The 13766-nt window shown below is 36.4% G+C and overlaps 1 protein-coding gene across 1 annotated transcript in view; it reads right to left on the bottom strand.

Annotated features, from left to right (window-relative positions):
* The window catches only part of TEC (tec protein tyrosine kinase), a 93022-nt gene that overhangs the window by 68139 nt on the left and 11117 nt on the right, over positions 1-13766 (bottom strand). The window contains exon 2 of the mRNA XM_044682126.1: positions 7122-7309. Within this exon, the coding sequence (XP_044538061.1) occupies positions 7122-7309 (188 nt within the window). The remainder of the gene's footprint in view (positions 1-7121; positions 7310-13766) is intronic.

Here is a 13766-nt window from a genome sequence, read left to right as displayed (position 1 = left end):
TGAAGGTCATTACAAAAGAAAAGTTCCCAAATTGTCTTTGGTAAAATAGCACCATTGCAATTAATATGTGTGTAGAGTTCCAAAGAGAAGGGAACAACACTTTCATTCAGATATGAGTTGTTTTAAAAAAAATAAGCTTCATTATATTAAAATCATGAGCACTTAAAAACTTTTACTGAATTGAATTTACCAAATAATTAGTTTATAAAATGTAATTAGTCCAGGTAATGCTTAGATCCAGTAATACTGATGCAGACCTAAAAACATTTATTCGTTTACATTAGATTAGTAGGAGTGACAAATGAAAGAGAAGGTACTGACTTGATAGTTTTCCACTACCCTGCAGTTGCTACTTTTCCATCACCTCCATATTTAAAATTTTTTGTCTTTATAAAGTACTTTTCATAAAATATCTTGTTGAAATACAATTTTGCTTGAGGGAATAAAGAAAATAGAGTAAAATAAGCCAAAAAGTGATTTTTACCTGTCCAAAAGGCTTGATTTAAAACAAAGCTTTTGCACCAGCAGTTCCCAGTCCCCAGTTTGTTTTATAAACCATAAGAACAAAGAGCCAGGAAAATAAAATATCCTGGGGTTAAAGGTGCAACTCCTGTCTGCTGACTCTTGATTTATTGAGCATTCACATTGTGTTATTGTCATACAAAATATGCAAATTTCCTCCTTTATATTCTTAGTATGAAAAGAAAACCTTTTTCTTAGACTTTTTTTGTCTTTCATTTTCTTAATATTTTGTTTGGATATGAAGGAAAGATGTTTGAAATTTAGAAGACCATACAGAATTCTCTCCCATCCTACTTAATCAAGGAAGGTTACATGGAAAAGGCAGTAATTACAAATGTTAAATAGAGAAAAGCAGTTGATTTAGCATAAAAAGGTTTAAATCAGATCCACATGATCAGATCTAACCTTAAGATAACACTTGTAAGTACAAGGGTAATAGGAAGTAGTTTTAAAATGGGAAAAGAAGGAAGCAATGAGTCAGGAGTGGAAAGGGGGAAAAAATCTAAAATGGGAAGTGGCTGCTAGTCTATTTAAAAAACAAGGAACCTGAAATTCCAAGAGAGTAAATGACTGCCTTAGTATACTAAGCATCTTATTTAACAAGCAGAAAGAGAATAAAGCCTAAAGAGTTAGAATGAGAGATAGGGTATTTTTCTTGGGATGGTGAAATTGAGATTATTTTTCTTTTCTACAGCAACTAAACAGGGAATTACAGAATATCCAGAAAGATATTGCCATCCTCTGGCACCAGCCCTTGTTACTTCATACCTGTACTACTGCAATAGCTTTCTGGTCAGCTTCCTTCACTCAAGCCTCTTCCCCAGTCCAGTAACTATCATTCTATCAAATATAAAATCCTCTGGCTTTTAAAGCTATACAGTATCTGGTTCCCACCTATCTTTCCAGTCTTCTTATTCTTACAATCCATCTCACACCTTCTGAGATTTAATGACATTGATGGGCTCCTTAATCATTCCTCAGAAAAGACTCTCCCATCTCCAGTCTATAGGCATTTGCACTGGCTGACCTCCATAACTAGAATTCTCTCCTTCATCTCCTGTCCCCTTTGGCATCCTTCAGATCTAAGATAAAGTTCCACCTTCTAGAAAAAGCCAGCTCTAATCCTCCTTAATACTAGTGCATTTCCTCTGTTGATTATCTCCAATTTAACCAGTACATAGTTATCTGCATGTTCTCTTCCTCATTGGACTGGGAGGTCCTTGAGAGTAGAGACCATTTTTTCCCTTTCTTTGTATCCTCAACACCTAGTACAATTCCTGGCACCTATCAGGAACTTTGAAAGACACCTGAGATATCCTCTTTTACATAATGTAATTTTGAGATGTGCAAATTGAAGCCTAGAGAGTTTGCTTAAGACCATACAGCAATTCAGTGGCAGGACTGGGGTCCAAACTCAGGTCTTCTAACTCCAAGTCTCATCATGCCCTCTACTTTATGCCATATAATGCCCCTCCTCATTAAATAAAAGAGGATCTGGTCCCAGTGTATTTTATTTTGCTCATACCACTTCAGTAGTACATCAGTTCTTTGCATCATCTTTTAGGAAAGGCTATTGGAACCACATGCAAGAGGGAGAACAAAATAATAAGAGGTGTATAACCACACCACAAAAGAATTGGCTCAAGTGGAAAGAATGTTTAGCCTAGAGAAGAGGTAAATTGAAGATGAGGCAAGGGAAGAACCAATTGCTGTATTCTAATATGTGAGTCTTTATCATGTAGCAATGGTGTTAAATTCATTCTGCTTGGCCATAGAAGGCAAACATATGATAATTACATCTGGACTGTAAGCCCAGTCGCCTCAGAGGATAGGTACCCTTCAATTATGTAAAGTATCTAAAATGCTCCATTGCTAGATATATAACCCAAGGTGATCAGTGATAAGAAAGGCCCCACATCTGCCAAAATATTTATAACAGCCTTTTTGTAGTTGCAAAAAATGGAAAACAACACAAATGCCCTCAAATGAGGAATGGCTAAACAAGACAAGATGTGGTACCTATATGGAATATTACCATGTTGTAGGATGCTGTTAATATAATGAAGATAGAGAAAAGAATGAAAAGACTTAAATGAATTGCTGCAAAGTGAAGTAAAAAGAGCTAAGAGCATATACACAAAGATGCAATATAACTAGATCTTACACACACACCCACACACCAATTGAAAGTGATCATTATAAAATTACAAAAGCTCATAAACCTGAAGAAGAGACATAAGAAGGCACCTCCTCCTATTCCTTAGTAGAACACTGTATAGATAGTCAATTTTTTTCATTGTATTGATTGGTTTGGCTTATTTTTTCTCTTTTTCATTTTGCTTTATGCAAAATTCTTTGTTATATAGGATGGCTTTCTTGTAAGGGAGAGAGGGAGAGAAAAGACAAAAGTAAATTTAGGCAATGTTAAAACAAAAGATAATACCGATCTATATTATAGAAACAAAAGATATAAACAATATCTACTACATATATATATATCTACTACAACAATGTAAACAAAGAAAATAATAAAATAAAGATTAATACTTAATTCTAATGCCCAATGTATTCATAGAGTAAAGATAATGAAAGGCAATTTGTACCTTTTCACTAGATGGGGAAGGTTCTACGGTTGAGAAATGTAGCATAGGCTACATGTGATTTTCAATCAATAACTGGTTTTGCTGTATGGTCTGTGCTGTGAATAAAGATTCACTCAGGAGGGGGGAGTGTAAGTGGGTAACTTTAATTTTACTGGGTTTAGAGAAAGGGGAGATGGAGGACTGAGTGGACAGGGATAACAGACTGGACTAACAAACTAGGGAAACACAAACCCCTCCAAAGAACAAGGAATGGGAGACTATGGAATGGCAATTGAGACCAACTGCCACCACAGATCCACCTAGCCTGGGAATCTGTGAAACTAACAAGGGAGTAGCCTGGGACTAAAGATTTATAAAATACAGGTTTAATACAGACCATAGGGTTAGAAACAATGGGAACAGTCACACTTAACCTAAAACACTAAGGATCAAATTCAGGGTTAAAAGTTGAAGGTCTGGGAAATCCCTACACTACTCTAAATAGGCAGCTAAGGCACAAGGGACAAATGGGATCTCACAGAGATGATCTGATGGTCTTGATCTGATGTAGTCCAAGTATACTCCAAGAGCACAGGAATCGGTTGAATAACTCTTCAGAGGAAATCAGGGAGATTGACTTTGCTTGTCCACCAAGCAGGTCAGACATCTCAACCTCTACTCCTTGATCCTGCTAGTTGTAAGGTCTCAGGTGTTGCTTAGAGATACACAAATCCACAGGTCTCTCAGGTCAATGGCTTTCCCCAATTCCTTCAAAACCCCAACTGCCTTTTTGAGAGAGTCCCCTTTGTTCCAGTTGGAATCTCAGCTCCTGCCTCTCTGTCTAAGCTTCCAAAATGCTTTAAACCTATTTCCCTCTTACAGTTGGAATGTCATATCCAGAAATGACATCCGAAAAGCATTAAGCAAAAAGAACAACAGTAAAAAAAATTTTTTTAAACCTGGGTTCAGATCTCTACTCTGCTATGTCCTAGCTTAAAATGAAATCTCTCAACTTTTCAGGTACTTAACTTCCTTTTATGTAAAATGGAAGGGTTGCTCAGACCACAACTCAAGTCTAACCAGATTAAATTATAACTATGAAATATTTAACAAAATAAATAAAAATACAGTAGAACAGCGTCAACAAATGTTTTTCTAAGTTAAGATGCTATTCACAAGGATTCTTATGTATGGTTTAGCAGCCCATTTCTATTAAGGTTAGATACCACTGATTGACATGACTTTTAATGTTCCTTTCAGCTCTAAATCTATGATTTCTATGTGGCCATAATCCTATATGCTCTCCCAGAATTTGGGTTGGAGTGGGGAGGCGGAGTACAGCGTCACCAGGACTGCAGGTATAAACTAAACAGCCATGAAACTCAGCAAATATGATCTAGAAATTATGTATATAATCTGTGGGGCTGGAGGGAACAATGGATGGATAAAAGAAATAGTGCCCAAATTCACCCAAGTGATGCTAATTCACTCCAGGTCAATCCTGCCCTTATAAGAGAACCACTAGGAGTCCTCTAAAATCACAGCCCTGACCTCTTTCCCTCAGTAGCTTTCCAGGGCTAGCCCAAGAACAAAATCACTGCAGCAATAACCAGCCCATCCAGCTCAAACTCAGCCTGAGGAATCCTACAGGAACCTTAATCTCCCCAGGTACACAGTACGTATTGAGACAGCCTCTCAGAAGCAATCTCAGCCTTTGGCTAAAAAGATGAAAATGAAAGATTCTGTTTTTAAATGTCACTGTCAACCATGAAGTTACATATAAATAATAAACTATCAATGTAAATAATAATAACAATAATAGCAATATATGCCTCTTGCTATTCAACTAGAATAAAGTCCTAGATAAGGAAGCAATCCTAGCTAGTCCAGATCGTCCACTTTATAGGTAAGGAAACCAGTATGTGACACATATAAAATCATTCAGCAAATTGATGGCAAAATCAGGATGAAAGCCCAGCCCCACTGACTTCCATTGCTCTCTCCAACTCACCTTCTGACAGAGAAAGACATAATTAATACTGATGCATCAACATTTTCTCACTCTACATTCTTTGAATTTTTCTATCACCATCTGTAGCTTCTGCCTTCACATTTCAATCTCCTGCTCTCTGTTCCTTCGAAGGGGCAATTCTACAGACTTAAACCCAAGGACATGGAGTCATTCAGCAGCTCAGTAACTTCACACTTGAATAAAAACCCCAGATGAAAATGAAAATGTTCTTCATGTCAAAGCTAGCAAAAGCTCCTCCTGTGCCTACTTTCTGAAACATACAGCTAGCATTTCTGTAGTGCTCTAAGGTTTACAAAGCTCTGAAACCAATGTCATATCATTTAAACTTCACAGTGACTCTATTAGGTAGATGCTAATAGTATCACCAAACTCACTGGCCCCATCTCAGATGAGGAAACTGATGGTAAAACAAATTAAGTGACTTATTCTGGTTCACACAGCTAGTCGATGTCTGAAGTGGGATTTGAACTTAGGTCTTCCTGGCTCCAAGTCAATCACTCTTTCCCTCTGTATCATCTAATTCCCTACTGTTCTAATGTTTCCAAGATGAATTGTTTTCCCTTCCATAACCTCAGTCCCAGCTCCTAAGCATTTCAGTACTAACTCAAGGGTTGGACTGTCCCTACCTAAACAGCTTTTGTAAGATCGAAACAACACTGGTCATGAATTCTTGGATGTTCTTTGAAGTATAATCTAAGATCTGTTGATATGAACAACATAAGACTGGCCCTGTAGATTGCCAGTAAAATCCTTTTTAAACTCACTTAATGATGCAGAAATGTGAGCTAATCAGTAACCATGTGATAAAGTCTTTCTTATAAGGAAAAATACAAGATTAAAAACTTAATACTAGAAAATGGAACATTGACTTGGCAATACTAGTCTTTGAGGAAACAGCTTGGTTGAATGGTTGATCGACTAAGCTGAATTTTACATTCCATTTTTTTTAAACCCACAATATAAATAGCAAGTAAGAAGATTTACTTTCTTTTAACTAATGCATTAAAAGAAGCAGGATGAAGATGATGAAAGGAGATGAGGAGTATCACTTAAACTGTGGCTAACTAAAAATTACATTTACCCATATAATATCATCCCATACCTGATTACTATGAGGCAACTGGAAATCACCTGCTGGGGTAATCCAGTTTACCAAAGCAATAATAGAAATGCAAATCTGAAGTTTCCCCCGATGACTTGGGAGGAAGAGTCAGAATTTCCAGAAGAGGAGGGGTGGAGGTCCCCTAGAGGAACACTTTTCCATGGTCCTTTTCAGTGATGTGAGAGAGATAGGCAGAAACCAAAGCACTTGAAATGCCCTACTTGTCGCCACACCCTCTTCCCCATACTGGTAGGTAGGGCTTCCCCATTGCCTCCAGGTTAATAGAGGCTTCAGATGAGAAGCAAGTTAGCTGCTCACCACAAGAAAAGGTTGCAGACCCTGTTTTTCAGGTTGATGTAAACAATTCATAGAATGTTCAGTGTCCACTCACATTTGATCAATCTTTCCTTTAACAGTGTACAAATAGTAGGACATAACGACCAAAATATTAACAATTGGCATGCATTAAGGAATGTTATAATGAATAAAGGTGCATTCTAGGAAAAGATCATACAGCACACAAGCATTTCATGAATTACTTAAGGCTTGAATTGGTATAAGTATTTTATTTAATAGAAAAATATTATAAATTGGAGTAAAACTATCACACCCAAAATCTAGGCAAAAAAATTCAGTATGGGAATTTTTTATTAACATATCTATTTGGTTTCATAAGTATAGGGAGTTCCTGGTGAGGAATTTCCTCTATTAAGGCACACTGGCACCTTCTAGGCAATTGATAGGCTTAGAGAATTACCTGGAATATGGAAATAAGTGCCCAGCATCTCACTGCCAGCTTTCCAGCTACTCTTTCACTGAGAATGTCACAGAATAATCATCACCAATATAAAAAGAGATAAAGTAAATGCTGATTGTCTCCTACCTCTGCTCGGCCTTCATAATAGGACAGCATAGACTTTGTTAGTACAAAAAGCCTCTCTTTGTAGTTTAAAGGTGAAGTCTTCTTTTTCTGTTGTGACCTTTTAATAAGAATCTCTTCAAGAAGAATGTTATAATTCATCTCGATCATCTGATTACTCTTCTTTTTTCTGCCATTGAAAATCCAATCTTCTAAATGGAGAAAAGAGACAATTGGGGAAAGTTTTGCTTTAATTTTCCAGAATTCCTGGTAAAATTGATTTTCCCCTTACCATAAACTAAAGAAAGTAGTAATCTCAAACTTCGCATTTCATGCTTATGTTAGGTTTGGAGTACTCATCTATTTTTACCATGGAAATTACCTTCTTTTCTGGTCACAAAAAATTATTAATCTAATTATATATCAGTTTGAATAATGGGCTGCTTAATGTGCTGGGAAAAGAGAGAAAGGAATGGGTCATATAAGAAAGCAAAAAGCAACCCTGGTTTTGAGATCCCTTGTGGACATAGCAGACATTAGGACAGGTATACAAACCAATGGTTCTTAATCTTATTTTGTTTCCTGGATCCCTTTGGTTTTCTAGTGAATACCATAGACTGCTTCTCAGAATAACAGTGGTAAATGCATAAAATAAAATACATAGGACTATAATGAAACCAGTAATCTAAACATTTTTTAAAAAACAACTTAATAAACCCCTAGGTTAAGAACCCTTGATAAAGAATAAAATTATAATGACTTGACAATTAGCACTCTAATTTTTTCCTAAGTATTTTCCACATAAATGGAACTTGAAAAATATCACTGAATTAAACAAATGAATGAATCTACTCTCTGTTCCAGTCTATCCCCATTCCAGACCCAGGCATTTCTGAAAAAAGGAAAAGTAGAATTGCCACACTGATAATCTTTCCCTGTTCCCTTAGACCATCACCATTCTCAACATATATCAATCTAGCCAGCCAAATGCAACAGATGAATCAAAATTTTATAAGGTAATTCTCTCAATCACCTCCATCCTGTACTGGGGCAAAGACTCACTAGCTCTGAGGAAATTGCAGAAACTTATTGTCCATATATTGTCATAGGAAATGATGAACATGAACATACTTCATTCAGAAATCAAGAGAGAATAAGAGGGAGAACAGTTTTCTAACTGACCACAATAATAAAAAGGTAACAACCTAGAAAGACATCAGAAATCTATTGATAAGCGATCAATAGAATGAAATTGAAAATGAAATACAACTCCCACTTCTCATCAAAAAAGGTACTGATTACAAGGATAGATTGAGGTATGTATTGTTGGACTTGGCTGGTCTACTGGTTTATCATGTTTAACTACATGTCTTTATTACAATAATCATTATTTTATAATTATTTATAAATGTATTTATATTTACATAAATTATGTCTATATATTTGTTATACTTTTATAAACAATATAAACAATATCAAGTTTTAAGGTTTCCAAAATACTTTACCTATTTTCCTTATTTAATTCTCATAACAACCATGAAGAAGATGCTATATTATCTCCATTTTATAGATGAGAAAACTGAGGCTGAGAAAATATAAGTGACTTGCCCTGGATTGAACAGCTAGGAAATGATGGAGGTAGGAGCTGAATTGACTTCATATCCACCACTCTATTCAACCTGCCATAGGAAGTTTCCAACCAGGTGGAGTGGAGGGAGGTTCATTAGGATGCAATGCTAATGTGTGTTTTTTTAGGCATCAATGAAAAAAATTGTTTTTAAATCATCTCTGTGATTTTGAGTAAGTCTTTCCCATTGCTAGGTCTTATATTTTTCTTCTACAAAATGAAGGAATTATGAATTGGATTATTTCAAAGGCCATTACCAGATTTAAAATTCTATAATTTGGCCCCAACTTGCCTTTTAAAAACTCTTCTTCTATTATTCATAAACTCTAGCTGAATTGGTCATTTTCAGCTCTACATCCTATGAGTCCTCATTAATCTATCCCTATGAAATTAATCTACCTAAAAAAGCTTTCATGTGTCCTATTAAAAAAGCTTCTGGCTCCACATTGCCCACAAGATAAAAAACAAAACAAAACAAAAAAACTCCTTATCAGCATGGGAGAGGAGAAAAAAGAACTAACTCCCTATGCAACAAAGAAGGTCAAAGACAGAAAGAAAATGTCATATTCTCCAAAACACTCACTACAACATTGGTTTGTGATTACTAAGAACTGGAAACAAAGTCAATGAGTATCAGTTGGGAATGGCTAAGCAAATAGCAGTACATAAATTTAACAGAATATTATTAACTACACTGGAAGAAGCAATGGATGTGAAGAATATAGAAAAGCATGAAGACTTAATTAACTGGGAAATGTAGGACATGTAAAAAGAAAAGATATCAAGATAGGAAAAGAATAAGCTCTTTGAGGGCAGAAACTTTTTTGCTTTTTTGGATTTATAACTCCAGAGTTTAGCATAATGGATGGCTCTTTTAAGCATCTAAAAAATACTCCTCTTTCTTTCCTTTGATCTGTACCAGAAAAATCACCTTCTTAATGATACATGATTTCCTTCCATAAAAATAATGGGTCAATTATATATAAAGCTCTTTTTAGTGTCCTCATACATCCTGGAGTCAGGAAGTCCAGTGTTCAAATCTAGCCTCAGACATTTACTAGCAGTGTGACCCTGGGCAAATCATTTAATCCTGTTCACCTCAGTTTCCTCATCTGTAAAAGGAGCTGGAAAAGTAAATGGCACTCTAGTGTCTTTGCCAAGAAAATGTCAAATTGAGTCACAAAGAGTCAGACATGATTGAAACAACTGAACGACAATACATATGTAGCTATTTGGTATCCTGATATGTTAGTCACTGTAATTCTGGTAAAGAGGAGAAATCTTGATTAATGGGGAAATGCTTATGTCACATTTCCATCTTCTATCAAAAAGTGATACAAGTAAATTATATGATGGCTCAATAATACTGGAAGAAGTATAAAGTATAAATATGAGTATATAACAAATATTAAATAAATATAAAAATAAATAAAAGTATACATAAAATCAGTATAAATAATGACTACAACTGTGGAAATAGAAAGGACAAAATAATCATAATAATGCTGTGAAATTATAACATCCAACCTTGTAGCCAAAGAAAAGACATGGAAACCCCCTTCCCATCTTCTTGGGAGATAATAATTCAAACTCAAAGAGGATTAAAAATGTCAACATTGATGATATCTTATGACTTGTGCATGAATTGGAATTAAGTGAAGTAGAGTTGCACAAAGACATCAACCTCACTCTCTCTTACACTCACCCAAGTCCAGTGGCAGGACGAAAGTAAAGAAGGTTGATGATGGCAGTGAAGGACTTTGGCTTCTTTGATGTCTGACCAAGATCTAAGTGCTCCTGAGCTCCTGCTTTAGCTGCCTTCATGACCATTGGAACAAATTGTTCTTGCCTGACCCTTCCTCCTGGGGAAATCTTCACACATCTAGGGTAGACACCTCCCTAACTCACCAATGGGTTTGAGGCTGGTTGGTTACCCCTGAACAAATTTAATCTTCTTACTGAGACAGATTACCAGGGTAAGTCCACTGTGCATTCTCCACTTCTTGAAGCCATAGGTGAAAACTGGGTGGAAGGTGGACACCAAAGTTGGAGAGCATCCCTGAAAAGGACTTGACAAGCCTTCACACCCAGAGGTACTGGTCTTCCTTGAGCACCCTATACACCCCACTAAAGATGGAAGACTGTGAGTATGGAACACTGCATAGAATGTCAACCTTTTTCAATATATTGTCTGGTTTTGATAAACTTTTAAAGAAAATTCTTTGTTATAAGAAATGGTTCCCTAGAAGTTTCCTGGGGAAAGCAGAACATATTGGGAAATATAGGTTGTTTCCTCTAATGTCTCTTTCCTGACTCTGCTTCCTTACTTTATATCTCTTTCCTTCTCTTTGCTAATACTTATAAATTTAGTATAAAGTCTCCAAGATTAATTTGAATTCATAATAATATGAAAGCGATATGAGATGGAAATCCAACAGTTAATGTCTAGAAGGAAATTAGCTTAGTACAGTGATGGGCAAACTTTTTAAAGAGGGGGCCAAAGGAAAGGAAATGTTCATCTGTCCATCTGTTTCTAAGGCAACTCTTTCGTGGTTTCATTGTATTGTATCCTACGCATTGTATCTGTCAGATTAGGAATAATGTCACCCAGCCGGATAGAACATTTCAGGGGGCCACATCTGGCCCGAGGGCCATTGTTTGCCCATCACTGGCTTAGTAAGAAGTAGGATTCTCAAGTTTGCAGAAGGTTTGTATCTAGATTCAGACTGCAAGCTCTTCCAGTAGACAAGACTGTAAGCTTCTTGAGAGCAGGGACTTTCTCTTGCCTCTTTTAGTATCCCCAACAGTTATCATAGTGCCTGTCACACAGTAAGTGCTTAATAAATGTTGACCAATTAATAGAAGTGATGTAGGTATAATTGAGGAGCAGATCCCTGTCCTACTGTGTCTACCCTGGAGGGTCGTACTCATACTAGGAGAATGGAGAATAAGAAAGAGCAAGAGCAGGCATGCCCCCATACACAGATATCCATTGTGAAGAAAGAAGGAGAAAAATATCAATTTGCCCCAAGAAGGAAATGCCAGAAGGTTCCTAAGAGAAGGAGGGATATCATTTTCCAAAAAGAAATGAGTTCTTCCAATATATCCTCGAGCTCCATATTCATTTAGAAAATGAAACCACCTTCCTGATATGCCACCCAACTTGTCCTTAACTAAAACCACTGCCCAGGCCCAATCAAAAGAATGAATTCAAGGACTATACATCTATCACCAACAATAACCCAATTAAAGAGTTTAGACTCCTCTGGAGCATCACAGCGATGTGTCATGCTGAGGAAGCTGTAATGATAAAGCATCACAACGTGTTGGAAGCACATCATTATTTTGTTGTATCATCAGTACAGTCATTTAGTGCAAGATTACTCAAGAGCAGAGAAGTGCCAGTGTTTTGAGTTGGCATGATGTCACTGGAAAGGAAAATGAGAACCCTGATAATGAAATAGTTATTTTAAATGTTTGGGGGTTCTTAGTATCCAAAGATTCATTATCAGAGCCCCCCCCCAATTAAGTTTTACTTTGGTTTTGGTCTAAACCTGTCATTTCCCTCTTCTATAGGCTTTCCTGGTGAAAAAACTCCCTCTAAGGAAGCAGATTTACATCAGCATTTACATGCTTCATAACTTATAGTCCTGCATAGTTGCCTGGGGCACTAAGAAGTTAATTGATGTGCCAGAGTCATACAGCCAGTATATGCCAAAGTTGGAACTTGAATCTAGGTTTTCCTGACTTTGAGTCCAGCTCTTCACCAATGTGCCATATTGAATCCCTAGGAATTCATGGAAGGAAGCAAAAGTTACCATAACGTGAAAATATTCACTAATGAATTAACACCTGATGACTGGCATTTCTCTCTACCTGCCATGTCAATATTCTGTCTTGTTGATCGGTCTCTCTGATTTCCGCAGATGTCTGATTTCTGCAACAACAACCGTCTTCATTATTCTACGGAAAGAGTCAATGTGTAGTTAAGGATATCATGTTGCCCTAATATGAAAAATTGTGCCAAAAAAATCAATTTTTGATTCATCCTATGTTCATTTAAAAATTACTATATAATTATAATTAGGATCAAAATGTTGTTAAACATTAGAAATAAATAATAAAATTATTTTCATGATTTTAAACTTCATTTTTCAATATAAAGGCCTAATCAAATCTTTCCCCCCTACTAGTTACTATGAAAGGTAGGTCCCTGTTTAAAATAGATTCATTTTAAGTGGTCTTTTTTTGTTGCCAATTATATTTTGGAAAAACAAAGACCTCCTACATATGAATTATCCAAATAGATTGCCTCAAATCAGTATTATAATGTTTTCATCTGTTGACCTTTTTCTCCACATATTCAATGTCAGACAATCTAGCCAAGAATTTATAATCAACCCATAACTGGTCGACCTGAAATGACCAGGAGGAAAATTATAAGTGGTCATTGCATAAAGGACATGACCATTGAAAAAAGTAAATATAAAATTGGGGATTTAGGAGGAAGCTACATGAACAGGAAAGAGTCCTTTAGAGACTTATGAGATTGGGAATTATAAACTTAATGTTTACAGAGATATAGTAGGAAGCTATAAAGGAGTCTAATGCCAGAATAACAATAACTGGCATTTCTATAAGCATCTTAAAGCTTTCAGAGTACCCAAAATCTTATTTGATCTTTATAACAACCTTAAGGTTGTAGTTAATATAATCACTGCCATTTTATGGATAAGGAAATCAAGATATCGAAAAGTTAAGTGGGGGGGAGGTGGGTGGTTTAGTGGATTGAGAGCCAGGCCTAGAGACCTAGGTCCTGGGTTCAAATCCAGCCTCCAACACTTCTTAGCTGTTTGTGTTTTACCTGAGCAAATCACTTAACCTCCATTACCTAGCCTTTACCACTCTTCTGTCTTGGAATCAATATTGATTCCAAGACAGAAGGTAAGGGTGTTAGGAAGGAAGGAAGGAAGGAAGGAAGGAAGGAAGGAAGGAAGGAAGGAAGGAAGGAAGGAAGGAAGGAAGGAAGGAAGGAAGGAAGG

Source organism: Gracilinanus agilis, chromosome 6 (assembly GCF_016433145.1).
Source record: "Gracilinanus agilis isolate LMUSP501 chromosome 6, AgileGrace, whole genome shotgun sequence".
Classification (NCBI taxonomy): domain Eukaryota; kingdom Metazoa; phylum Chordata; class Mammalia; order Didelphimorphia; family Didelphidae; genus Gracilinanus; species Gracilinanus agilis.
Note: the sequence above shows the minus strand (reverse complement) of the source record. Positions and strands in the feature narration are given on the sequence as shown.